Source organism: Mustela erminea, chromosome 13, assembly GCF_009829155.1.
Source record: "Mustela erminea isolate mMusErm1 chromosome 13, mMusErm1.Pri, whole genome shotgun sequence".
Taxonomy (NCBI): domain Eukaryota; kingdom Metazoa; phylum Chordata; class Mammalia; order Carnivora; family Mustelidae; genus Mustela; species Mustela erminea.
Genome location: NC_045626.1, coordinates 82,498,432 through 82,523,765, shown reverse-complemented (window position 1 = coordinate 82,523,765; position 25,334 = coordinate 82,498,432). Strand labels below are relative to the sequence as shown.

The 25,334-nt window shown below is 56.6% G+C and overlaps 2 protein-coding genes across 2 annotated transcripts in view; one reads left to right on the top strand and one right to left on the bottom strand.

Annotated features, from left to right (window-relative positions):
* Positions 1–465: 465 nt before the first annotated feature.
* Positions 466–4,548, bottom strand: LOC116571906 (translation initiation factor IF-2-like). Its single transcript, XM_032310406.1, has 2 exons — positions 3,554–4,548; positions 466–2,453 (listed from the first exon to the last, which is right to left on the bottom strand). The coding sequence occupies exons 1-2, from the start codon at positions 4,345–4,347 to the stop codon at positions 2,420–2,422; spliced, it is 828 nt and encodes a 275-aa protein (XP_032166297.1). The 5' UTR covers positions 4,348–4,548; the 3' UTR covers positions 466–2,419.
* The window catches only part of DTX1 (deltex E3 ubiquitin ligase 1), a 33,852-nt gene continuing 12,539 nt past the window's right edge, over positions 4,022–25,334 (top strand). Inside the window, exons 1-3 of the mRNA XM_032310402.1 lie at positions 4,022–4,122; positions 4,636–5,633; positions 20,870–21,548. Coding sequence (XP_032166293.1) covers positions 5,375–5,633; positions 20,870–21,548 — 938 coding nt within the window. The 5' untranslated portion in view covers positions 4,022–4,122; positions 4,636–5,374. The remainder of the gene's footprint in view (positions 4,123–4,635; positions 5,634–20,869; positions 21,549–25,334) is intronic.

Sequence of the window (25,334 nt, the reverse complement as noted above, 5' to 3'; positions counted from 1 at the left end):
TCTCCACCCCAATCCCATGTCAGCAAGGCAGGGATTTTTGTCCCCTTGGTTCCCACTCTGTCTCCAGTGCCTAGAACAGCATCTGGCGCATAGTAGGTGTTCAATAAACATTTTCTGATTGAATGACCAATGGATGATCAACGCAAGACCAGAGGTACCTTTGGATTATTATTATTCATTTCCCGCAGATACACGGATTCACCTCTCCATTTCAAAGTCCTCAGTCCAGAGAAAGGACCTTGGCCAAAACTACTGATGCCTGGAACCCCAGGCCACCTAAAAAAAATAATAATAATAATCAGAATTTCTTTTCTTTTCTTTTTTAAATTTTACTTATGTATTTGACAGAGAGAGAGAGAGAGAGAGACAACAAGAAAGGGAACGCAAGTAGGGGGAGTGGGAGAGAGAAAAACAGGCTTCCTGCTGAGCAGAGAGCCCAATGAGGAGCTGGATCCCAGGACCCCAGGATCATGACCTGAGCTGAAGGCAGACATTTAACGACTAAGCCACCCAGGCACCCCCCAAAAATCTGAGTTTCTGAGGATAAAACTTCTCCTCCCATAACCCTTTATGGCCCTTCGGATAAAAATCCCCCAACCATGCCGGGACTTACAAGGCCCTGCACAGTCACTGCTACTTCATCTTACCCCCTCTTGTCCCTATTGCTCTAAAAAACACATTGCAACCCACCCACACTAAACTCTTTCACACCCCTGGGCCTTTGCACCTCCGTGTCCTCTCTGCTCTGCCTCCTACCCCACTTAACCACATGAAGACTCTGAATCCTTCAGGCGGTAGCTGAAATGTCACATCCTCTGAGAAGCTCTCCCTGACTCCGAGACCTGGTAGGACCCCTGTTAGAGAGCCTCACGATACCCCGAACTTCTCCTTCATGACTCTTGGGAAATCTTGGGATCTCACTGGGCACTTGGATGTCTCACCTTCGCACTAGACTCTGAGATGTGGGAGAGCAGGGGCCCATTCTGTGTTGGCTATGCCTGCGTCTCAGCACGTAGCCCTGTGGCTGGCACGTAGGCGGGGGCGAATATTTTGGAAGAGACGGATGGACAGAGAGATGAGCAGATCAATGGACAGAGGGATAGGTGGGGAGGAGGACAGAAAGAAGGAGGAAAGGGAGGCAGGGAACGAGGGAATGAGCTGTATAAATGATGGAGGGATGAAGGGGTGATGGGGAGATGGAGTGACAGATGAACAGATGAATAAATGATGGAAAGAATTAAAAACTGAGTTGATTTCCTGCCACCTTCCCATGCTGCCATATTGCCCATGAACGAATGAATCAGGCTCCTGGCCGATGTTCTCAAGAGCACCAACGATGCTAAGAAAAGAGGCAAACCACAAGTTCCTTTCTGTTCTGCTCCCTGGTTCCTAACAGCGACGGTGAAGCGTGGTTATGCGGGAGAATTTGCAATCCTTGTTATCACAGAACGAGGACATCGCTGCGAACCTCGCATGCAGGTTAACTCAGCGCGATCAGCCTGAAATGTGATGTGTAGCTCAAAGACCCAGAAAAGGGGCAGAATCATTGTGCTGACGATCTCAGCTAGTATCGTAGCCACGAGGAAGCAAGATGAAAACACACAGAAGAGAAAATCCGGGGATTCTTTTTCTAGGGATGTAACACATACAGGCAGATTTTTTTAATAAAAGCGTTTGTGATTGCTTTTGTTCTGTTGGCTTCTCCACTGGTGTCTGAGCCATCTCCCCAGTGGATGGTTGGCTCCTTAAAGGCCAAATTCCTTTCCCCTCCTTGAAACCCCTTTCTCCTACGGTTTGCCGGGATCCAGGCTTTTGCACTTTCAGATTTTCCACAGCCCAGTGGAGAGGGGCCACTGCACCAGATCCTCAGCTGGATGTCATTCATTAGTCGCTCAACAAACACAGAGGCAACATGGTCCTGTGGGAGTTGCAAAAGGGTTTGAGATTCAAACCCCAACTTTGCTATTTACTCCCTGTGGGAACTTGGGCAAATGACTTAGCTTCTTGAGCTTTGGGAGGTTGTTGGTTTTGTTTTTGTTTTTGTTTTTGTTTTTTCCCGTCTGTAGAATGAGCACAATATTCCCCACCTTTGGGGGCAATTGTAAAGAGTAATATTATGTAAGTGCCTGGCACATAACACTCTATAAATGATAACCACACCACACAAGACAGATAAGACACAGCTCCTCATCTCATGGGTATTTCACTCCAGCAGGGACAACACAGAAGTGCCTCATTGTGATACAGGCTCTCACATCAAGGTAGGGGCAAAGGAACATACAGGAAGATGGGAATGAGTTCACGGAAGGCTTCCTGGAGGAAGTGAGACTGAGTCAGAACTTAAATAGCATTATACAGTCCAGAGTCACGGGTTCTTCTTTCTAACTTGCTGCTAAATTTCCATGTGACCTTGAAAGAGTCATTTCCCCAGACTGGGGTCCCCAGATCCCCTTCTGTAACAGAAGGTTCACAAGCATTAGCCCTGAATCTTTTGAGTCACAGGCTCTTTTGAGACGAATCTCTGAAAGCCGGAGAGCCCTTCTTCTCAGAAAAATGCACAGACATGTAAGTGTGTCTGTAATGGGGGAGGGGGCCCTCATGGACCCCGTAAAGCCACCCTAGATTGACTCCGAGGGTTCAGGGATCCTGTTGGATCGATACCACTGCAGAGCTGGCCCCGTCCTCACACAGAGCCTCTCTCTTTAGTCTGTGGCAGGCACAAGCAAGCAGAATCATTGGTTCAATCTGGGAAAGCCCATCAGGCACTGGGCTGCAGGACAGAGCGGGGGCCTGGGGCTGGGGAGGTCACCCCAGCTGGCTGGGGAACCAGAGTTCGGTTCTGGGAAAGCGCCCCTGACCAGTCCTCCCCTGACCTCACCTAGTTTATCAACATCTGCCCTGGGGAGGAAGAGGAACGTGGGCCGCTCTGGGCAGGCTCCCAAACAGGCCGCTGACCCCCATCTGTTGCCCAGGCTGGAGTTCCCGGACGCATCCTTCATGTTTCCTAATCTAAACACCCACAGGCCTCGGGTGGTCCATCCCCCTCCCAGCTAATGTGTGTGCTCAGCTGCGTCCAGCCTGCCAGAGGAAGGAGAGCTGGCCGTCCCATTAACACTGGAGCTGCTGCCATCACCTGCCTCCCTCTCCCTCCAGCCCACCCTCACCCAGCATTTAGTAAGCACCTATTGTTTGCAGGCCTCTGTGAATGAGATGGTGCAGGGTCTCACCTTACCTTCCTCCAAAGTCTCTGTCCCCTGGGCTAGGTCACCTAAACTCCCCTCAGGGGGCAAGATGCTCTAGCCATCCCACTCCCCAGTGGTGCTTTGGGGAAGCAGGCTCTGAGCTGCCTAATTAATTTCGTGCGGGGAGGAGATCCAGCTCCAGGTTGGTGTCTGGGCACTGCTCAAACCTGCTGTGTGAACCTGGCAGTTTCTTACCCTCTCTGGTCCTCAGTCTTCCCCTGTTTCGTGATCCCATTTGGCTCTGAAATGGGCCTTGCTAGCCCCTCGCCACTCCCCTCTCCCAGCATAGTGGAAGGAGAAGAGAAAGCTACCCTCGAGTGCTCTCAGATCTTCCTCTGGGCGGTCTCTGGCTCATAATCATCCATTCATTTATTGAGCACCTATTGGGTTCCAGGCCCTGGGACTGGGCAGCTGGAATGTGAAGACGACGACGATTCAAGCAGGCGACCCACAGACACCTCACTCCAAGCCTGGCTTCCTGCATGGGGTCAGGAGACCTCCCGGGGTCCCACATGGGCCTAGCCGAGGATTTGGGGCGTCCCGGGGACTCGCGTGTCAGCGCCGGCGGCGCTTCGGGGCCCGGTCTGTCTCCTCCCCTTCCTCCTTCTCCGCCCCCTCCAACGCCCCTCCCCGGAGCGCGGCCGGGGCCGCCTCCCACCAGCGGGATCCCGGCTTCCAGAGCCGGCGCGTGCGTCCGTCGGTCGGCGGGGCAGTCTGTCCGCGCGCGGAAAGCCCAGCGCCCCGGCGTGCCGTGGCTGCCGGGCCTGGAAGGGAAAGGGCGCGGAGGCGGGACCGCGGTTCCCTCCCACTCTGGGGGGAGCCCAGGAGGCGGCGGTGCTGAAGCGGCGGCGGCGAAGGAGGCAGCACAGCGGAGAAGGCGGTGAGAGCGCGGGGTGCTTAGGGACCCCACCCCCGGCTCCTGCAGGGGGCCGGCGCGCGCAGTGGGGAGGTCTTGGCTGGGGAAGGGGGGCTGGTACTCCCAGGGCGGGAGGCAGCGACGTTCCAGCTCCCGGCTTCGCCTGCTCGGTGACGCGACCCCCGAGGGGCCCTGGGCCGCGCCTGCAGCGCCGCGCATCCTCGCACATCCCCGCGCATATCCGCGCATCCCCGTGCACCCTGCATCCCGGCCGGGCGCGGGCCCCGGGGGAGGGGAGCGCTCGGGGAGCTGAGGAGGGGGCGCCGCAGGCGAGGAGCCCCGGAAAATCGCGCCCCTGGCCCCAGTCCTCAGTTCAGGCCTGCCCCAAGGGAACACGGGCGGCGACCCCCTTAAGCCCCCCTCGCCGGCCCCCCCATCGGTTCCCCATTGTTCTCAGCCGATCCCTCTCCCGGGAAGGGGGAGGGGGTGCTGCGCTCTCCTCTTAAAGGGCCCTCTCCCCTTCTTGTCTCCCGGCAGGTCGCGAGCACGAGTGGGGTGGGGCGTGCCCACGGGCCCCCGCCCCCCTCGTCCCCCCCGCCCAGCTCCGGAGCCGCAGCCGGGCCGGCGGGCCAGGGGTACGCGGCGCACCCACCCCCGTGCGTTCTTCAGTCACCCAGGCCTACCAGGACGCCGTGTGGAGCAGGAACCAGGGGGACTGGGACGCCCCCCTTCAGCAGGAGCCGTCGGAGGGGCGGACCCAAGACCAGGCGAGCAGCCCCACTGGAGCCAGGCACAGGGTCTGGGACGCAGTTGGGAGCGCAGAGGGCCGGCTGGGCGCCGCAGAGGCAGCAGCAGGCTGGCCCGGGCCTCCTGGGTGACAGGCCTTGCGTGGCCGGCTGGGAAGAAGTGACCAGAGACCAGCAGGGAAGAGACTGGACCTAGAGCAGGGGCGGCTGCCTCACTCCCTTTCCTGAGCCGAGGGAGCCAAGGAATCTAGAGCAGCGTTTCCCCCATCACAAAAAAAGACACTTGCTTTCCGGAGCAGCACCTTTATGAGACAGCGCTGGGGGAAGGGGTCCTTGGAGCCTGGAGCAGCACCCTGCACGCCTTTCACTGAGGCCTCTGGGCCTCAGAGAGGACCCCAAGGTAGAAAGGAGACCAGTTGGCTCTTGCTACCCACCCTGGGGAGAGAGGAAGTTCCCTGCCCGCCCCCAGGCCCAGGAGGAGCTGGGCCTGTCCTGGGGGGGTCCTGGCCCCTGAGGCTGCAGCAGCGGCCATGTCCAGGCCAGGCCAAGGTGTGATGCTGCCAGGGAGCGGGCTGGGGTTCCCACCGCAGAACGTGGCCCGGGTGGTGGTGTGGGAGTGGCTAAATGAGCACAGCCGCTGGCGGCCTTACACGGCCACCGTGTGCCACCACATCGAGAATGTGCTCAAGGAGGACGCCCGCGGTTCCGTGGTCCTGGGGCAGGTGGACGCCCAGCTGGTGCCCTACATCATTGACCTGCAGTCCATGCACCAGTTTCGCCAGGACACAGGTGAGCAGACTTGCCCCCGCCCCTCCCCACCTCGCCCCTCCCCACCCCTCCTGCCAGGCTGAGACTGAGCCCTCACCAGCCCACACCAATGTCACCACCCTTCGTGGTGGGATGCTGGAATCCCCACAGCATCCCTGAGTCGGGGAGACAGGGACTGCAGGAAGGCTGGTCTGCTGATCCAAAAAAGGGACAGCCTAGCCTCCTCCAGCAGAAGACTCGGGCTCCAGTCCGGCCCTTGTATAAGTTGTAGGACCTTGGGCGAGTCACATCAAGTCTCTTAGCCTCAGCTTCCTTATCTGTAAAATCGGGGAATCAGTGTCTCCCACTGCTGGTTGACAATTAAATAAAATTGTGCTCACTGAGCACAGGACCTAGAAAAGCCTTAGCACCCAGGAAGAGAGCTTTCCAAGCACTTCCTCATTTGATTCTTTTCCAACAGTCACAGACACTAAGTCTTATGATCATATAATTATTATGGTCATTATTAGTCCCATTCTACAGATAAAAAAAACTGAGACTCTCAGAAACTGAGTGATTTAAACTCAGAGCGGAGATTTCAGCCCAGGCAATTGAATTCCAGAGCCAGTGCTCTTGACTGGTTTCCTGCACTGGTTCCAGGTGTTGGCGGTATTGGGACAGTGTTTGGGGAGGGGGGGAGGTGGTGGGGGTGGTGATGGTGGGGGTGGGGTGGCAATGATGGGGATAGGGTTGGTGGTGTTGCCAATGGTAGTGTTGACCGTGGAATTGATGGTGGTTGTGTCGGGAGTTGTCTTGAGGGGCATTGTGATGAGCAATAATGATGGACAGAGTGAGGATGGTGGCAGTCTTGGCGGCTGCGTGATAGGCGGATGATGGTGATAAAGATGGTGAGGTCCACGCTCAGCATTCTTGTTCTGGAAACGTGCCATCCCTGTGGAGATCTCTCTGAGTCACTGTGGCTTGGTGGTCTCTGACAAGCTTCGTAGGCAGTGGGGGACAGTGAGTGCCTGCCTCAAGAAAGCCGCCACAGAATCCTTGGCATGTTCGGCCCCAAGGACCAGTGATAGAGGTTTGGGGGGGAGTCCCTATTAATTCCTGGTTAGTAGAACTGCGCATAACAGCCTTGGAAGTAGTAGGACACTTCCCTGTTCTCTAGAGCCATCTAGTATAGTTGCCATCAACGACATGTGGCTATTGAAATTCACATCGATTAAAATTAAACTTTAAAATTCAGTCCCACAGTCCCCTACCCCCATTTCAAGCGCTTAACAGCCACATGTGTCTCATGGCCACCATATTGGACACCAGAGATCCAGAACATTGCCATTACCAGAGAAAGTTCTAGTGGATAGCTATACTCTAGGACATCGCTTGGTGTTTACAGAGTGGTCACCAAGCATAGAAACACAGATGAATTCATAATACATGGTTTTAGTTCATCTGTTGCCATAACTCCAGGCACTGACGGCAGTCGCTGGTGGTACCAGGCATCCATTCATACCATCATACAGTCATTTATTGATCTCGCTGTGTGGCAGACCCTGTGCTAAGCACTAGGAAAGAAACGCATGGAGCAAGACAGAGAGAGTGCTGAGTAGAGGTTCACTGGAGGACCTACACTAGAGGACTTATGCTGGAGGTTCCAGGGAGCAAGCAAACACCAAATGCACAGATAATCAGTTGCGGACCTGAGAACATGAAATAAACCTGGGGGAAGGGTGGTGATGGAAGGTTAATCTGAGGACGTGATGTTTGAACAGGAATCTGAAGAATGAGGGGAGGGAGCAGTGTTCCAGGCAGCGGGAACAGCCAGTGCAAAGGCCCTGTGGTGGGAAGGAGCAGCATACATTCAAATCCACTGTGTGTAGAGTGCGGTGAATGAGAAGGTGGTGCAAGACGGGGTTGGAGCACAGGCTGGACAGCCATGAAAAGGGCTTTGAATTTTCTCCAGACAGTAGAGAAAATCGCCATTGAACCCTCCTGCCCATTCTTCCACCGAGGCACTGAGTCCCTGATAGAGAACTGAGAAATACTAGGCATCCCCTTCCCTATTCATCCTGTTTATCCCCAAACCCTCTCTGGTGCAGGGCAGCGGTTGGACATCAGGAGGAGGTGGGTTTTCTCTTTGGTTTGATGTTTGGCTTCTGCAGGTTCAGAACTAGCACTGGATGTGGAAATTTTCCATAGTCTGGCTTGGAGGGTGACCCTGAGTGGCCGGGATAGCCACCTCCCCACCCCCAAGGCTGTCAAGTTGACCACTCGGTCTCTGATCCCCTCTTTCAGGCCCCTTTTCTGTACCCAACACACCCACTTGGGCCCCTAGCTACCCAGACTGCCTCCATACCCCGCTTCGGCAGTCCCCTTACTCTCTTGGCAGCACCCTGAACTTCAACCTCGCTGAAGTTCAGCTTCATTTACTTCTCTGCACCTCCTCCCCAGAGCTGCTCACCCACACCTGCCCCCTGTTTGCCGGAAAAGGGAAAAAACCACTTATCCCTCAACAGGCTGCTGGGAGGCTGCCAAGACCCCCCAGTGAGGGAGGAAGGCCTGGAAATCTATGGGGTGGAGAGTGGGGCACCTTGGTTGGGGAAAACTGTGGGAGGGAGGGGCTCAATGCCTCCCCACCAGACCCGTTATCATGTGCCCCCTGCTCCTCCCAGAAGTAAGACAATGGCAAGAAAGGACATCTTGTTCTCACGGGTAATGGTCCAGGGAGACCCTCAAGCAGGTGTCCTTAGCTCTCGCCTCAGTGTCCACATTTATGAAATGAGCAAGAGTATCACCTTGCTAGCAGGGTTGTTGGGTAATGGAGAGAACCAAGCCTGTTATTTTATCTCACAAACATTGATCACCCACCATGAGCCTAGCATGTACTAAGCACTACAGATGAGCAAGAAATGGGTAGGAAATGCTCAGTCTTGAAGACTATGATTTTGTCTCTTTTTCTTTCTGTCACACACACACACACACACACACACACAAAACCATATAAAGTTAGGAAACCGAAAGCTCTCACATATATACTGAAATGAACACAGCTCCTATCTAGATTTTCTAATTGCAAAATTCTTGATAAGTTCACTGAAGCTGAACTTTTTAACTTGGTTTGGGGGGCGGTGGCACGGAGCCCCAGCTTTGCTAGTACCCTAATGCTAGAGTTGAGCTGACAGACTTTCTGATTAGGTCAGATAGTAACTATCTTAGCCTTTGTGGGCCAGCTGGTCCCTGTTGTAAGTGCTCACATCTGCCGTTGTGGTACGAACGCAGCCATAGACGGGAAGCGAGTGAACAACTGGGCTGTGTTCTAATAAAACGAGTTGTGGACGCTGAAATTTGAATTTGTAGAATTTTCACAAGTCATGAAATAGTCTTTGTTTTCCAACAATTTAAAAATGTGAAAACCACTCTCAGTTCATGAACTGTGCAAAAGCTGGCCGGGGGAGGATTTGGCCAGCAGGCTCCAGTTCACTGACCCCTGCTGTCTCGTGTTCTTGACCTGCCCCTGGGCTAACACAGGGGCACCCCCCCTTGCTCCCCACCCCCCCAAGACACAGCATATACCGAACTCCACATCTTGTGGTGGGTGCGACGGTGCACACGCGTGTACCTACAAACACACAGCACCAGTGGCTTGGATGCCACTGACGCAGGAATGCCCTGTGTGTGTGTGTCGTGCAGCCAGCGGAAGGAAGCCCAGGTGTCAGGCTTGGCCCACAGGAGAGAGGCCAGGCTGGGTCCCACGGGGGCTTCTGTTTGTTCAGCCTGTGCCTGCTCACCTCTTCCCTGCTGGGCTGTTTTCATCACTCCCCACGGGAGGTGAGGTTCCCTTTGAACCTCTGCAGGCCCACAGCCCACGTGCAGGGGGAAGGCTGTGACCCTGGGCCACGTGATGTTAGATCCCTCACCCTGGGGTCCCAGGCACAGGCCTGAGAGGGAGAGCCAGGGTAGGCGAGGGATAAGGCAGAGGCATGTCCTCTGCAGGACCATGATCTTCTCGCTGTTTCCCTCACACTTTCCTCATTCTTCCTTGGTCTTGAGCTGCCCCTACCATGGGCAAATCAAGAGTCACGAATGGGAAATGCAGGTCAATGGGTTTGCCCCAGTGGGTGCAGCAAGTGGGGGCACAGGTGTCCCCAAGGGTCACGGCGGTCTTGGGGACAGGGCTGGCTCGCACTAGCGGCGGGGAACCGCTCTCTGCCTCCCTTGCGAGGCCACAACTTCCCTGAAGGTCATTGTCCCCCACCCTGCCATTGGGGTGGTGGCTTCTGAGGGCCTCACCCAGACCCCAGATTTTCCATGTGCTCCCCACAGCTGGACAGCGATGTGACTTAGCCACCTCCCAGGCAACTCCCACATTCCTCCCTGAACTCACATGGTTGGGACAGGACGGGCCACCTTTCTGACGGATTAGTGTCTCCCATTCTCCTCTCCCTTGCTAGGGGGACTTATGGCAGCCTTCTTCTCACTCTGAGGATGGGACAGCTGAGGCTGGGGAGGTCAGGCTGGGGACCATCCACAGCTGCTGTCCCGAGGCTTGAAGCTTGGCTGCAGCGGCACTTCCAGACCGTAGGGCTGGAGCAATGGGGGCGGCTGGTTTCAGTTTCCTGAGCCTGCATCATTCCCTCTCCGGGGAGCTTGGGCTCCTCTCAGCCCTGGTCACTGCCCTTATGGGAATGTCCTGTCTGAGGACATGCTTTAGGCTGTTGGAAACCAGAGGGGCCACCCAGAGAGGGAAGCAGCCGTCACCAAGGAAAGCACTGCCAGAATTTAAACTCCTAGGCAGGCCGTTGTTACAGATGGAGAGACTGAGGCCAGAGAGAGTGAGTGACTTACCCACAGTCACACACCCATTCAGCCCCAAGCTGGAATCCAGGCCACTCCAGGTCTCAGGATGGAGAGGGTCCCCTCCCCCTTCTCCCTTGAGAGCTCTGTTGGGGCTTGTTGTCAGGGTCCAGTCCAAGGCAGGAGTGGCCTGGGCAACGCCAGAGGCCTCCGGGACCAGCTTCCTAGTTAAAGGACCCCTGGACTCTCTCCCAGCCGAGCTGGGAGACTCCGGCAGCTGGGCTTGACAGCGGAGGCGAGAAGGAGCTGTGTGTTCGGGCGGGGAGTGGGGGCAGGGAGGGGTCCATCCCATGGTGGTAGCAGGTCCAATGAGTGGAAATCCATTCACACGGCTGTCTCCCAGCACTACCTGCTGCAAGGCCTCCATTTCCACCACCACAGACCACCCTCCAGGTGCTTTTCTGACTCCAGGAGACTCTTCTGAAAACATAAACTCATTTTCACTTTTATCTAACAGTTCAGTGGTGCCTGGTCAGTGACAGGCTCTGGGCTGGGTCCTGGGGACACCAAGAGAGGGACAGGACCCTTGCCAGCGTGATTTCAGAGTCTGGTGAAGGCCAAGGCAGATCCATAGCATGGGAACCGCACTTGAAGCCTCTGACTCAGATACGGAGCTGAATTCAGCCTGGTCCTTTGCTGGCTGTGTGACGGTGGGCACACCCCCTAACTTCTGGCAGCCTCCGTTCCCACCTTGGTAAAGGGACAATGACAACAGTCCCTCCCGAGAGGGCTGCCATGAGGACTAAATGAGATAATATAGGTGAAAGCACAAAGAATATTACTTTGCCCATAGTTATCCCTCATGCTCAAGTAGGAAAAGGATTGAAACGTTCCGTAGACGAGGTGCAGGTTGCCTTCTGCCAGGTCATGTGGGCAGCGTGAGCCTGGGGGCTCTGAGAGGGAGGACCAGCCTCGTTAAACACGGACCCTTGGAAGCCAGAGCTGATGCAGGCTGGGGGTGGGGGTGGGGAGCTGACGCAGGCACAACCTTACAACCCACTGGGCTCTCCCCACCCAGCCAGTAGGCTTCACCCCATTTTCCACACAGCAAAACTGAGGCTCAGAGGGTGGGGAGCCTGAGCTAGGAGGAGGGGGGGGGTGGGACATTCAGATTCAGGTCTTCGGACCCCCCTCCCCTTGCCAGGCCTGGCAGCCCCAGCACCTTGGACAGCACTGCCAGCGCCCTGCCAGTGCTTGTCGGTTGGTGCGGGAGTGGGGGCTTGGGGGGGTCCTGGGTCAGATCCTCTTCATACCCAGCTTCTTCCCTCTCCTCTCCTGTCCCTGCCCCTCCTTCCCCCCCCCCCTGCATCCTTCCCTGCCTTCTCCCATCCCCCCAGCCTCCTCCTTCAGAGAGAGCTATGGAGTCCAACCCAGAGGGGATGAGGCTGTGGCAGGGGAGGGGATGGGGCCTGATGGGCCAGGAGGCCAGGCACCAAGGATGTGGGGCTGTTCCTCACCTCGGGCCCTACGAGCAACCAGGTTGGGGACTCAGTCCCCTTGGGATCCTGTGCGGCTGTGTCCTTGCTCTGCCACCCTGGCTAAGCTCCTCTCCCTCTCTGGGCTCCTCCCACTGGGGCTCTGGGGCTGCTCCAGGAGGCCACCTCCACCTGCCCAGGCCGTAGTAGCAGGCTTGGTGATGGGGTACGGGAGGGAGTCTGGCACCCAGCCCTGGAGCTGAGTGCCCTGAAATGCGGAACAAAGGACAAGGCAATCAAAGCAGGCAGTGCTGGCGGCCAGGCTGGTCCTGCCAGCAGCCGCAGCACAGCCACCGCTCCTCCTGATGACAGGCCAGGCCCGCCACTGCGGGGGCCTTTGTCCCCTCTCCTTCCAGCCGCAAGCAGAACACACAAGAGGAAGCACATGGTTTACCTGAAACCACACCATTCTGGAGCTCTCCTTGTAGAGCGGTTCCTCTCTCCTAGAGAACGAGGGTTCATTCATGCCAAGGTGTCAGTTACCCGACACTGTGGAAGAGAGAGAAGGGGCCTGAGCTCAAGATCTACCCCGATTTCTAGGGGATTGGGGCCAAATCCCTTCTTTTCCTGGGACCCAGTTCCCCCATCTTGACAGGGGCGGAAAACTCCCATGGCCAGAGAGCCCGGGAAGCTCACAGAAGTGTGTGCAGTGGCTGGGAAGGCAAAGGTTCTCAGTTGTTGTTCTCTAGTGCTTGGCACACAGTAGGTGCTCAATTAATGTTCAGACCCATGACTGTGGTGGCCGTGGCTCAGTTTCAGGGAATGGTTGCCAAGGAGGCCAGCCCCTGTGGCCACCTCTTTGGATATTTGGGGATTTTTGAAATCCAGACTTGAGTGAGTCTCCCCCAATTTTTAAATGACCAGCATTTAAAAATGTAAATAGCATGCACACCAAAACACACGCTCATCCACCACTAACTTGCAATCTCCAAGCTAGTCATTTGTAGCTTCAGTTAGGTGCCCTCACATATATATGGTCCTTTCTTCCTTCATTCAGTGAGCATTTTCCAAGTGCCTGTCCCTGTGTTCCCGGCTCTCAGGGGACGCTAAGCTGGCTGAATGCCAGCCCAGCTTCTGGGAGGCTCCCAGGCTGGAGCGAACACAGCCTCAATATTTGAGTGAGCTATGTACTTCCGCGGGGTACCGCAGGTGCAAGGTGCTATGGGAGCCCCAGGAAGGGTGTGGTTCTCCCCAGGGGAGGCAGAGAAAATTCCAAGAGGATAGCACTGGAGCTGAGCCAGGAAAACCAGGAAGATTGTTTGGGAACTCGGCAGGGAGGAAAGTGAGGTAGGTGAATGGAGCATCGGAGGCAGCAGTGTGTGCAGATTCACAGAGGCACAGGTCTGCACGATGTGTTCAGAAAATAACTAGAAGTTTGGTGTGGTTAGAGTGTCAGGCTTCACAGCGTGTGAGGGGTCTCAGAGATGAGCTGAAGAGCTTCGACTGATTCCGAAGGTCACTAGGGAGCCAGTGATGTGTGTTGAGAGGAGGAGGGATGGGGTCAGACCAGTTTGGTTCTGGTTGCCACGTGAGAACACACTGCAGGGCACAGAGGCTGGAAGCTGGGACCCGGGGCAGAGGCTACCACAGAAGCAGAAGCCAGCCCTGATGGTGGCTGGGACCGGGGAGGTGGCGGTGGAAGTGGGTAGAAGTTCAGATCCGTCTAGGTTACATCCGGGTTTCATAATGTAGTAGCTGTGTGACCTGGGGCAAGTCGCTTCACCTCTCTGTGCTGCAGCATCTGTACAATGTAACGATTAATAACGGAACGGTTCTGAAGGGCGTTGTGTGGACTGAGAGTTGGCCAAGTGAAACACTTAGAACAGACCCTGCCCCACAGTAGCTCCTCGGCGGGGGCGTTTACTACTGTGATGATGTTTATTTCAGAGATGAGGAAGGAGATGCTCAGAGCAGTCGGGTCAGCTGCCCAGGGCCATACAGCACTCCAGGAGCTGGAGGCTGTCTGTTCCTTCTATTCCCCGCCCCCTTATCTCCACCTGTAGCTCTTGCTGTTGTGCAAAGGGGCTGAACCCAAGTGTGCTAGAAGCCAGGTGACCAAGAAGCCCCCACGTGGCCCATAAAACGGGCACAGGCAGCTGCCAGCAGCCAGCGGGACACAGGTCTTTGGAAACCCACATGAAGGCGGCAGCCTCCCCCAGTGCCGTGGTAGCCCCCCTCCCCCAGCCTTCCTTGCCCCTCCCCTCTCCTCTCCGGGGCCCTGGCCTGGCTGCCGGCCGACCCTGGGGAGCCTGGGCCAGCTTCAAACGTGCAGAAACCACTAATGGGCCACGGCTCTGCCTGACGAGTCCCGTGGGAGCGTTTGAAGGCAAACAGAATGCTGCGGGATTATTGATCCCGAGGCGTGGGGTGGGGGAGAGGCACACTGGGGCCAGAGGCTGGGGTTCAGATCCCGGCCAGGCCCCTGCCCTAGCCACCCCAACTCATCTTCTCAAGGAGCCTGACTCTCCCCATCTTCCAAATGGGGCTAAAATCCATCGGGCTGACGTGGAGACGGGGTGGCGCGTGGAGCTGACACAGCCAGAGCGTTCCAGCAATCAGGACGGTTGTACGGTTACCGTTGCTGCTGCTTCAGGGGGCGCTGGCCATGCGGACGGTCAGTGAGGGATAAAGGTAGAGGCTCTCTATTCTCGAAGGCCAACTAGCAGGCTGAAGCCTCAGCCGTGTGCCTTGCCCAACCTCCGTGCCTCAGTTTCCTCCTCCAGGAAATAGGCAGTAGAGCCGACAGTAGAGGGAACAGCGGTGGAATCCAGGCAGCCGGGTATGGGGTCTGGCGAGACCACTTCCTCGCACGTAACCTCAGGCATCTTCCTAACCCTCTCTGTGCCTCCGTTTCGTCACCCCTACCATGGGGGTAATGATATCCCTACCTCATCGGGGTGTCACGAGGATTATGTGAGTTGACAAGAACCCAGACCATAGATGTGTGCTCTCTGACTGAGAACTGTTGGTGTTGTGATTATATCTAGGTTGGTGGAGGAGTCGATGAGGTCCCTCACTGGGGCCCAGCATCTTGTGGGCACTCAACTCGTACTCAACGCCCTGCCCAGCCTCCAGTCACGGGCCTGAAGCAGGACACCTTCCACCTGACAGGAAGTCCCATGACTGCCTCCCACGGGGCCTTCCTTCCCATTGGGGTCTGGGTCTCCCCAAACTGAGTTCACTTCCCTGCAGGAAGCTGCCCCCAGAGGGAGGGGTGTCCTGCTAGACCTCGGGGCTGGCTCAGTCTAGGCAGGGGCCCTTTGGAGGGTGAGGGGCAAACAGGAGGGCATGGGCCCTCCCTTCTCTACAGTCAACTTCTTCTTCATACCAAAAGCTGGGTGCTAAGACACCCACACAGCCCACCTCCAGGAAGGGGGTCTGATCAGCGCTACATTCTCAGGGCAGAAAATTCTCACAGCTAAACACAGGGATCAAAGCTGAGGTAGTGAGTTCCCCATCGCTGGAGAGATCCTAGGCTGGGTTACTGCTTAGCTGTGTTGAACCCCTGAGAACCAGCCCAACCTGGTCTTTCCTTTATTCCATGAAAGGAGCATCAGTCCCAGCCCTCCCAAGGTTTCATTTCTCTGGGGCTCAGTTGCCTCATCTGTAAAATGGGAATAATTCTGGTCCCTCCTGGGAAGGAACCCTGTGCAAGGAGAAAATGTGTTAGTGAAGGAAAGTGCTGAGCACAGCATCTGGTGCACAGCAGGTGCTCAATAAATGCTCACACCGTTGTTACAGCCATAGCTCAATAAATGCTCACACCGTTGTTACAGCCATAGCTACTATCGGCTCTCCTCCTGGCTCCTCCCTGTCTCTTGGCCTCACTCTCTTGTTCTCTCTCTGTGACTCTGTCAGTCTCTAGATTTGGGATTTTTTTTTTCTTTATGTCCCTCCCACCTGGTCTCGCGCTCTGCCCCCAGCTCTCCCGGTACCTCCATGCCACAGCATTTCCCATTTTGAACTTGGCTTTCCTTTGGCAGTCTCTCTGTGCATGTGTGTCTCTGTCTCCCTGCGCCTCCCTCCCCTATCTCTCACTCCCCACTGTGTTTTGATCTCTCTGCTTGTCTCTGCCCCTGGCGTGAACCACTCACTGGCTGCAGTGGCCCCGGCCGCCCCACGCCCGGTCTCCACGGGCCCAGCTCCCGAAATCCTCCAGCCGACATTTGGCCAAAGCCCCTCTTCCCTCAGTGCAGCTGGAGCAAGATTGGAATTTTTCAGCCAAACATCTTAAGAAATGAAAGGAAGTTTGGGGGACAGACAACAAACGCAGACACACAAAAACAAGCCAGAAATGGTCCGTGCTTGACACAGGTCCCTAACCGCCACGGGAGCACAGCCTCCCCCCTCGTTGTCCCGCCCCCGGGGCCCCTGGAGGCCCAAGAGGGAAGCGGTCTGCTCAGGGACACCCAGTGGAGTGGGTGGGTGAAAGAGACCAGCTGTGCCTCCAGGCCCCCAGTTTCCCAGTTTCCCAGGCTGAAGAACCTCCGGCCCCATCGTAGACCCATTGTTTTGGCCAAAAATCTAGGCCAAAGACACTGGGGAGAAGTGCTTCTGCTCCCTGGGAACTCGGAAGATCGCAGCCCAGGCGGGTCACCCGGGATCCAGCAGGCCCCCCGCGGCCTGGTGCAGCGCCAGTCTGAGCCCAAGGTGGATGGATGGGCGGCAGGCGGGCACGGCAGGGTGCAGGGCCCAGCAGGGAGGACCGCAGCTGCCCTAATTACTCCAGCTCTTCAGGTTCCAATCTCGTTTGAAAAGGACTCCAGGGATGCAGCCTTTAATAACTACCAGTAAACAGGCAGGAAAATCGATACCGGGTAAATAGAGCCCTGGAGAGAGGGACGCCTGGACTGGCTGGCCCTGACCTGCTGGGAGGGGCTCCCAGAGTTCTTTGTCGCGGGGCTGGCCACACCGGCCTTTCCAGCCCTGTCCCCCCTTCCCTGGAGACCCTGTGTGCGCGTTGGCTCCGGCCGCGGTCTCAGCTCCCTCTCCGCTAAGACCAGCCTCTCCTCCTCCTATCCATTCCCTCCGAGCCCTGACCTGTGCCAAGTAGGTTGCCTGTTTCCGTTACAGACACCTCTGTTGCACCAGGCTCTGTGCCTGGTGCTGGGAAGGCAGGCCTGGGTCCGACCTGGTTCTTGTCCTCCTGAAAGTCATCCGCCAGCAAGGGAGATTAAGAACAACAATGAGTGATTTAATGACGATGCAAGGACACTTGTGCAATTTAAAGCTTCCAGTGCCAGCCAGAGCCGCAGAGACAGAAAAGCAAGTCCAGGAAGAGGGGGACACGGGGAGGGTTTTGCTGGATGAATAGGAGTTCACCAAGCGAACAAGGGCTGAGAGAGGGAGAATGCGGTATGTAGTATGGTTGTGTCATAACAGTTTCTTGTTAACATTCACTGAGCACCTACCGCGGCCAATCACTCTGCTGATCTCTGTGACCAGCATTATCTTGTTTTGTCCTACAGTAGTTATTCGGGGTATATATTCATACCTCCATTTTGCAGATGAACGCATGGAGGCTATGTGTGGAGCCAGGATTTGCCCATGGCCTCTGAGTCTTCTGAATTGCCTCTCTCAACCTCTTCACGCTGCATCTCCCACCTCTGACCCTGCCTAGCCCCGCTCAAGACTTGACACCCAGCCGTGATTAACTAAAGCAAGTTCCCATCCTCTCCCTCACCACCTAGGGCTTAACACCTTCCGGGTAACACAGCGCCTTCACCCTCACTAGGAGGTTCAGGGCAGAACTGCAGGCATGTCAGACCTGAAGAACATCTATGACGAGGCCCCATTTTGCAGACGGGCAAACGGACTCTCTGAGGAGACCTGCCCTCGGGAGCAGAGCAGGAACAGGATCCAAAAATGTTTCCTCCCATCCCCTCTCAGGCCTGCCCTGGAGGAACAGCATTGTCAAGGAAAAAATCGATATGCACACACTCAATTAAAATGATAAATCAGGCCTCAGAACAAGGCAGCCCGGGAGACGAGGGAGGGGAGATGTTTGCGTGGTTGGCTTGAACAGTACAGGCGTCCAGGGACTCTAGCCTCACAGGTCTCTCTCCTGTCCCTCCTCTTTTTCCCCAGCTCTCGGGGGCTGGGCAGTTGACAGAGGCAGGGGTAGTCCATAATCCTTGGGATTCTGACAGAGGAGAGAGCAGAGGGTTAGCTGTTTCAGCCTTGGGTGGTGACCCAAGTGAAGGTCTGGGAGAGTCCAGGCTCGGGAGAGAGAAGCCTGAGCAAGGCAGGGGGAGGCAAGGATCTTCAGGAAAGGGCGGGTGGTGGGTCCCTACCCATCTGACTGCAGATCCCAGGACTGGACCGGGCACCCCGGGGTTATGCGAGTGAGCAGCCCAAATGCATTCTACATTTTGAGGGGTTACTGCCTGCCAGGCTCTGTGCTTGGCACTGGGGTAGAGCAGTGAGCAAAGCAGTCAAGATCCCTGACCTCTTGGGCTGACAGCCTGGTGGGAAGAGACAGAGAGTAAAGAAAGTATGCAGATTAATGTGTCATATCAGGTAGTGCTGAATGCCAAGGAGAAAAAGAACGCCAGGCAAGAAGATGGGAACCAGGACAGCTGTGTTAGAAGGTGGTCTGGGAAAGTCTTTCTGCGTGGGTGACATTGGAGCAGAGACCAAAGGAAACTAGGAGAATGTCAGCCCCTGCTCCAACCACCAAGTCATATTCCAGGTGGAGGGAACAGCAGAGGCAAAGCCCCGAGGCTGGACAGTGCTTAGAGTGTTGGAGGAACAGCAAGGAGGCCAGGGTGGCTGGAGAAGAGGGACAGAGAGGAAGACGCAACATGGGACTTGGGAGGAGCTTTGTAGACAATGGGGGCTTTGGAGGTCACAGTGAGGACTTTGGCTTTGACTCCCAGTGAGAGGGGAGGCCATGGGAGCATTTGGGGCAGAAGAAAGATGTAATCTGATTAGCACTGAAAAAGAAACAGACTACAGAATACAAGGGCAGAGGCAGAGGACAGTCGTGAGTCTACTGCAAGAGTCCAAGCTGGAGAGAGACAGGGGTTTAGACCAGGCAGAATCAGTGCGGTGAGAAGTGGTCAGAAGTGGGATGTGTTTGAAGCTAGAGGTGACTGGTTCTGCTAGTAGGCTGGATATGAGGTATGAGGTCAGGCAAGGATGAGGCCAAGTTTTGGGGGAGGGGGCGGTATTGGGGCCCAAGCAGCTGGAAGGATAGTGCTCTATCCAGCCATCGCAGTGAGGACCACTTCAGGAGGAGCAGGTTTAGGGTGGGGAAAGATCAGAGCTCTGCTTTAGCAGAGGTGACCTTGAGAGGCCCCTTGGAGCTCCCCAGGAGCGTGCCAAGGAGGCAGCTAGAACCGCAAGTCCGGCTCCCAGAGGGAGAGGGTGGGTCTGGAAATGATGGATTGGAATCACCTGAGTGGTCCTTCTCACAAGCTCGCAGAGGGGTTGTGGGGTTGCTTATGCCCGTTTTAGAGATGAGAAAGTTGGAGCTCAGGGATGTTGAGTCGCGGGACCACAGTCACAGAGCTGGCCCACTGGGCAGTGGGGGCTTGGAATGAAGTCTGTCTGTCTCCCAGCCCCTGGGGCCCAGCGCAGTCCCTGGGCTCTGTGGCTATTCTCACTGAATCTTCCCTGCAGTTTTTTCCGGGGGGGGGGGGTGTCATGGGCTCGCAACACATTCCTTTTTGAGCTGGGGCCACCGAGACCTAGGCAGACTGAAGGGACTTGCCCACAGTTGAGAAGCAGTCAAGTGTGCAGCCTTCCTGCAGGTGTACCAAGTGAGCCTGGCAAAACTGTCTCTCCAAAGTGGTCCCAAGGCGCAGAGCAGGTTAAAGCCTCTGAGAAGTCCTGCGGCCTGGACTTCGCCTTATCTCTATTTTCACGCAGTGTCCCAGGGAGCCTTGCTCCCAGGGAGCACCTAGAGCTTTGGGAATATGAAGCAGTGGTTGAGAGCAAAGCCTCAGTGTCCTCCTATTTTATTTTAACCCCCACCTGGCTGGGGTTATCATGTGGTTCTGTGCATTTTCAATGAGTCCTAGGCGTGGAGCCCTCGAAAGCACAGTGGGCAGATGTCTGTTAAAGGAAGGAACACATGAACAAACAGATGAATAAAAAAAAAACAAAGGAACTGGTGGGCAAAGGGATGGACAGACACAGAAATGAGCAAAAGGCGTGAAGGAACACAAGAGTAACCACACCCAAAAAGGATCGGGGTCTGAACTAGTGAATGCATTTCTACATTCAGCACCTATCTGCTCGGCACCTACTGTGTGCAGGCGCTGGGGACACCGCAGGGAGGAAAACGAAGTCCCTGCCTTGGTGACATTCTAGTGGGAGGAGACAGAAAACAAGATAAATAGGTAAAATATAACTTATGCCAGATGGAGAAAACCAAGCAGGGATGGAGAGAGAGAAAAGGAAGTATGTGGAGGGGTGGCACATTTTTAAATAGGGTAGCGGTAAATGAGGGAACGGCTGAATGCATGAATTAAATTAGGGAGTGCGAAGGCATGCATCGACAGAGAAGCATAAGGGATGAGGGCAGGCTCGGGTGAAGGAGCTAATGAAGGAATTCCTGAATGAACCCAGATAGGAATGCCGGAACTAAGGCATGAATGAATGAATGAATGAATGAAGGCTCCATTGAATGAATGAACGAATGAGCCAATGGAAGAGTGCTTGATTAAAGCTCCCAGGAAGGGGGTGGGCGAAGGAAGTTTGGAATAAGGCAAGAAGGCCGGCCTGCCCCCCACTGCGTGCATAGCCCTGGCTGCCCCAGCTCCCCACGCCGTGCCCCGATCCCTCCGAACAGCCCCGGCGCCCCCCTCAACTTCCCACTCCCCTGGGGCCTGTGCGGCCACCGCTCCGGTGTGGGTGCTGATTGGGGGTGGCGGGGGGTGCCTGCCCTCCCCAACCCCCACCCCCGCTCTGACCTCCCTCCCCTTGTGAGCGCAGGCACCATGCGACCCGTGCGGCGCAACTTCTACGACCCGTCGTCGGCGCCGGGCAAGGGCATCGTGTGGGAGTGGGAGAACGACGGCGGCGCGTGGACGGCCTACGACATGGACATCTGCATCACCATCCAGAACGCCTACGAGAAGCAGCACCCGTGGCTCGACCTCTCGTCGCTCGGCTTCTGCTACCTCATCTACTTCAACAGCATGTCGCAGATGAACCGCCAGACGCGTCGCCGCCGCCGCCTGCGCCGCCGCCTGGACCTGGCCTACCCGCTCACCGTCGGCTCCATCCCCAAGTCGCAGTCGTGGCCCGTGGGCGCCAGCTCTGGCCAGCCCTGCTCGTGCCAGCAGTGCCTGCTGGTCAACAGCACGCGCGCCGCCTCCAACGCCATCCTGGCCTCGCAGCGCCGCAAGGCGCCCCCCGCTCCCCCGCAGCCGCCGCCGCCGCCGGGAGGGCAGCCCAGCGCGCTCGCCGTGCGCCCCAGCGCCACCTTCGCCGGCGCCGCGCTCTGGGCTGCGCCCGCTGCCGGCCCAGCCGAGCCGACGCCGCCCCCCGGGGCGCCCCCGCGGAGCCCAAGTGCCCCCGGCGGCGCGCCCACCCCCGGACAGAACAACCTCAACCGGCCCGGGCCCCAGCGCGCCACCGGCGTGAGCGCACGCGCCTCCATCCCGCCGGGGTAAGACGGGCCCCGGGCGCAGGGTGGCTGCCCTCCAGGGCTAGGAGCTCGGAATCGCTGTGAGCCTAACAGTCCCGACCAATATCTAGCATCTAGTAGATGTTCGCTTTGTGCCAAGCGCTAATTAAGCACCTTAACGCGTTCTCGCTGGTTTCCCTCCATGCGCGGGGACGCATCACCCCCAGTTTACAGATGAGGAAGCACCAAGCACAGGGAGGGTTCCTAACTACCCCAGGATCCCACCATTCACAAGCGAGGCGGGGGGGGGGGGGGGACATACCAGCAGTCGTGGTGTGAGCTCCGTGTATATCCCTTGCTGAACTAGTGGTCCAGACGGTTCTATCATGCCCAGGTTGCAGGTGGGGAGGCCGGGGCTGGGAGAGGTATGTCCCCCAGCTGGAGAGCAGGGATTGGAATTCAGAGCTGGGGAATTCCAGAGACTGTTGTGTTGTCTTGGAATTTTTAGAAGGTTCCCGCCCCTCCCCCAGTCTCCTGTCCATCTCATGGAGGCTCCAACAGATGTGGGCCACTTGTTAGGAGTATTTCCCCTCCACACCACACCTCAAGTTTCCCTGTTGCTTTGGGCTGATACTGTGGCTTTGGGGGGGCTCCGGAGACTCCCGGGTGACATGGGGTAGTGGCAGCATGGGGTGGTGGACCAGGAGAAGTCAGGCCCGCAGGAACCAGCGTCTCTGCTCTTGTTTTAGCCAGAGCAGCCCTTTAAGGAATCTCCTAGGAATTGGCTTTCCCAGCAGGATTTCACTGAGGGAATCCCCGGGTGAGGGCATCCCAGGCCCCAGGAGACAGACCCAGCCAGAGTCTGTCACCTGCTTGCTCTAGAGCCCTGACTCCATCCGTCTCAGCCTGACCAGTGGGAATGAGAAGGAGGAGCAAAGACCTTGACCTTGAGGCAGACCAGAAGGGAAATGACCAGGTGGGGTGGGCACCAAGAGCCAGCTCTGCTCCTCTCACTGTGGCCTGATCCAGGAAAGACCAGCAAAGGTCAGATCAGGAAGGAACTTTTGAGGTTATTCCTGAAGGCTGGAGAAGGGACAAGACCTAAAGCTGGCTGCCTTGTCTGCCCTCTGTCCCTCTGAAGGTGACCGCTTGGGTTCAGATGCCCTCTCAGCTACTTCTGAGTTAGGCAGGCTGGGGCGCACATCCTTGTCCTTCATTGACCCTCAGCCTCCTCACAGTGGCATACGGGAGCAGGATCTCCGTGGTGTGAGGACGCTGTGGACCTGAGCATGGCATCTGGTCATCGCAATGGGGCCACGGTGGCAGGGAGGACTCTGGGCATCCAGGCAGAGGGATGGTGTGGAGGCAAGGGAGCCGCCACCAGGGCTCAGAGCAGCAAATGGTGTGGAGGCAAGGGAACCGCCGCCAGGGCTCAGAGCAGCGAATGACTCCTGATTCTTGGGGTGGCTTTCTGCAGCTGCCACCTGCCTCCTCACCCTTCCCTGGGCCTTCCCCCTTGGCCTTTCTTGAGGGAGAAGAGCACAGGCCATGGGGACAAGCAGAGGTGCGCCCCTTGTGGCCCAGTGCCAACGGAGAGGAGCCCCATGGAGGTCAGAAGTCTTCTCCGGGAGGCGCTGCAGGAGGGAGTCACCCACTTGGAGTCATGGGACTGGAGTGTTCCCTGTAGGTAGCAGACTGGCTGTGTTATGAGAAGGGAGGACCGGCAGGCCCCCAAATGACAGCAAGGCCCCCAAAAGTCAGCCAGCTGAAGTGGGTGTAGAGGGGGCAGGACCAGGGAAATTCAGGGACCTCAGCAGCAAAAATTCGAGAACCTTCTCTTCGGGGCTGTATTGTTGTAACCCACTACTGGGTTATGAAATCAAAGGTTGTAACCAGATTTTTTTTTTTCAATGGAACGGAGTGGGATAGAACGAATAGAATAGAGTAGAAAAAAGTAGACTATGCAGGCATACATCCTACATAGTGATCGTAAGAATTGGTCCAGGAACCTTTTGCGTCACTTTTACGTGTGTTCAGCGGGTTTCCAGGTGAAGTGGATTTCTTCGTCACTGATGAACTTTGGGCAACCCAGTGTTTCAGAGCAGGCTGGGAATTACTCAGCCTTTATTGCTCAATATTAATTCTCCAAGTATGTACTGTGGGTGTGTGTTCACAGAACTGAACGAGACACATGGGGCCCAGAGTGACAGGGAGACAAACATACAGCAAATAAATGAGTAAATGAACACAATCGCTGGAGAGAGAGGGAAGCGCCGGGAGGTGCGGAGATAGGGTGGTAAGGTGGAGAGGGAATTGGGGCGGTCGGGGAAGACCCCCTCTGAGGAGGCAGCCAGAACTGGAGAAAGGCTGTTCCAGGTTGAGGGAATAGCATACGCAGTTCAGCAGGGCTTGCAGAACATGGCACCGGCAGGGAAGCCTGTCTCAGGTACTGGCACAGCAGGTGCAAAGGGGCTGGGGTGGGAATGTGTCCAGCAGGTTCTGGAGACCGTACAAGGATGGAGGTTTCCTGCTGGAACAGTAGGGGCTGAGATTTTTCCCAAATGGAGATACAGAGCCAGATTGGAGCCTTAAGGCTTTTTGCTGCCAACAGTGGGGAGCTATAGAGTGCGCTTGAGCTCAAGAGGGTTATAGGGAGAAGAAGAATTTCTCCTTGGGAGTGCTGTGCTGACCATTGAGCATGTCCTCCTGTGACCTGCTGGAACTCCATTCTCCCAGCCATGTGCCTCCGCCCAGTACGCACTCTTCCCCGTGGGAGCCGTTTGTTACCCTCTCTTGAGAACAGGCACTGGCCTGGAAGGGGGCGGGGTGGGAACTGTCAAGGGCTTTCTCATCCCTCCAAAGCCATCCAGACCCTGCCCTGCCAGACAAGCCTGTGTCAAGCCCCCCCCCCCACCCCTCCAAAGAACCTGAGCTAAAAATACTCTTTGTGCGGGGTGGGGGGACCCAGGACCTGTGGGTTCTGCCTCCGAACGAGGGGCGTGTGAGGAAGGTGGGTGGGGGTAGGGGACCCTGGTTCCTCCTGGCTGAAGCCCTTGTTGCCAGGGCACAGCCTATGCAGGGAAACAGATGAAGATCTCTGAGGAGCCAGGCAGCCAGACCTCCAGGCCTCACCCTGGTCCCCCACACCCCCGTGCCCTCGTGGCCTTCCACATGGTCTCCCTGACTCTATGTTTATGTGCCTGTTTTCCGCTGTGTGAGGACACCAGGCATAGGCTAGGGCCTGCCCTAATGTCATTAAAACACTCTAATCCCTCATTCTGATCCCCTCTGCAAGGACCCAGTCTCCAAAGTGTCTGAGGCACTGGGGGTCAGGACTTCAACATCGGAGTTCTAGGAGGGCACAGTGTAACCGATAACAGGGTCTGTGTATCTCTCTGTCCATCTGTCTGTGGTTCCCCTCGCCACCTTTCCTTTTCCTTCCTGTTCCCTTCTCCGCACTTCCTTCTGTCCCACAGGACTGACACAGACCCCGAGTCCAGTCCTTTCCCAGCTGGGTGACCTTGGGTGCATGTCTTCACCTCCCTAGCCTCAGTTTCCCTCTCAGCACCACTCATGCGCCCTGAATCTGCAGGGCCCATGGTATGCAGAGCTTTAAATTTGTCCCCACTGTGTGATCAGTCCCCAGCCGCATCTCAGCCCCGGGTGGGGAACAGGACCGGAGAGGGGCACCGACTTGCCCAAGGTCACACAGTGCCCGCGGTCTGGGTATTTTTCCACTGCCCCTGTGTTGGGGCAGGGAGCCAGCTGGCAGCCCGCGCCTGGGGGACACGCAGGGGTGGGGAAGGCCCGCCCTGTCTCCCGAGAGGG

Excerpts from the sequence above, each read along its gene's own strand:
- LOC116571906 (XM_032310406.1), bottom strand. The coding sequence starts at position 4,347 with ATGCGCGGATATGCGCGGGGATGTGCGAGGATGCGCGGCGCTGCAGGC. Across the intron at positions 2,454-3,553 it reads AGATCTGAGAGCACTCGAGG|AAGGGGATCTGGGGACCCCA; the intron begins GTAGCTTTCTCT and ends CTTCTGTTACAG.